The 1,542-nt window shown below is 45.7% G+C and overlaps 1 protein-coding gene across 1 annotated transcript in view; it reads right to left on the minus strand.

Annotated features, from left to right (window-relative positions):
• Nucleotides 1-686: 686 nt before the first annotated feature.
• Nucleotides 687-1,542, minus strand: part of WAS (Wiskott-Aldrich syndrome) — a 7,644-nt gene continuing 6,788 nt past the window's right edge. The window contains exon 12 of the mRNA XM_008052361.2: nt 687-760. Coding sequence (XP_008050552.1) covers nt 705-760 — 56 coding nt within the window. The 3' untranslated portion in view covers nt 687-704. The remainder of the gene's footprint in view (nt 761-1,542) is intronic.

Below are 1,542 nucleotides of genomic sequence, written 5' to 3' on the forward strand. Positions count from 1 at the left end.
TCTCGCTCTGGCAGGCTGGAGTGCAGTGGCACACTCATGGCCACCCCAGTGTGGATCTGCTGGGCTCTGGCGACCCTTCCACCTCAACCTTCCAAGTAGCTGGAACTACAGGTGCGTGCTACAACACCTGGCAAATTTTTATTTTATTTTATTTTATTTATTTATTTACTGTAGAGATGAGGTCTCACCAAGTTGCCCAGGTGGTTCTCGAACCCGCGGGCTCAGGCAATTCACTCACCTCAGCCTCCCAAGACGCGGGATTACAGGCTGAGCCACTGAGCCTGGCTAATTTTTTATTTATTGTAGAGATGAGGTCCCGCCAAGTTGCCCGGGCTGATCTTGAACTCTCAGGCTCAGGCAATCCATTTGTCTCGGCCTCCCAAAGTGCTGGAAATCCACTGAGCCCAGCCAAAACCCCAGCTCTGAAAAGGGGGGGAGCTCTGGGGGAAGGGACCTCATGTTCCCACATTTGGGATGTAAGCAGACCGAGTTTTAGAGAGACAAAAGATAATGATTTTATTTTTGTTTAAAAATTCTTGAGTGGAAGAACTGAGAAATTTTGTATAAAAAGGGCTTGGGGTGTTGCTAGGGTGAGTGTGGGGGCCCAGCAGGGATAACAGTATCAGAGGGGTGGGGCAGAAACGGGCTTAGGGGCCTGGAAGCAGAGATTGGAGAGCAGAGCAGGTGGAGCAAGAGCCGGTGACTCAGTCGTCCCATTCGTCATCTTCATCCTCGTCGCCAGCCTGGTCCTCCCCTTCGTCTGGAGGCAGAAAGAAAGACTCAGAGTGGGACTCAGGATGGGTGGAATCAAATCCCCCAGGAGATTTGGGGATCCCTAGGGCCTGGGAGGTGAGGACTTGGCCCTGGGGGGCTGAGGTTCCTGCTTGAGGAGGGAGAGTTAAGGTTTCTTTTTGGGACAAGAAAGAGATTATGGCTGGGGTCTGGGTTCTAGTTGGAGTTGGAATTAATATTGTAAAAAATGTGATTAATTGGGATATTGTCACATAAAGGGTTAGTGTTAACCTGTTGATAACTTAAGGTGGGGTATTACTGTTTCGTGGCTGATTAATGCTAATATTATTGACACATAATGAGGTTCAAGATAATATTGTCATGGTAATATTGTGGACACAATGGTTAGTAGTAATATTGTCAAGCTCGAGTTAGTTATATTTTGTCACATAATAGTTTGAGATTAATATTAACCTCATATAATTGGTTAATGCCAATATTATTGACACATTAGGAGATTAACATCAACACTATTGTAAAAAAACTGAGTATGTTATAATATTATTATCACATAATGAGTTAATGTACATCTGTTGACACATGAAGTTCAAGTTCATATTATTGTCAAAGATGAGGTTCTTTATAACAATGTCATCAAGATAGACTAATGTTTTTTGTTTTTTGTTTTTGAGATGGAGTCTCACTCTGTCGTCCAGACTGGAGGGCAGTGGCCGCTACCGGCCACCGCAGCCTCGACCTGCTGGGCTCCGGCGATTCTTCCGCCTCAGCCTTCCGAGTAGCCAGAATTAC

The sequence above is a fragment of the Carlito syrichta genome, unplaced genomic scaffold (genome assembly GCF_000164805.1).
Source record: "Carlito syrichta isolate Samal-C Ts95f unplaced genomic scaffold, Tarsius_syrichta-2.0.1 Scaffold273620, whole genome shotgun sequence".
NCBI lineage: Eukaryota > Metazoa > Chordata > Mammalia > Primates > Tarsiidae > Carlito > Carlito syrichta.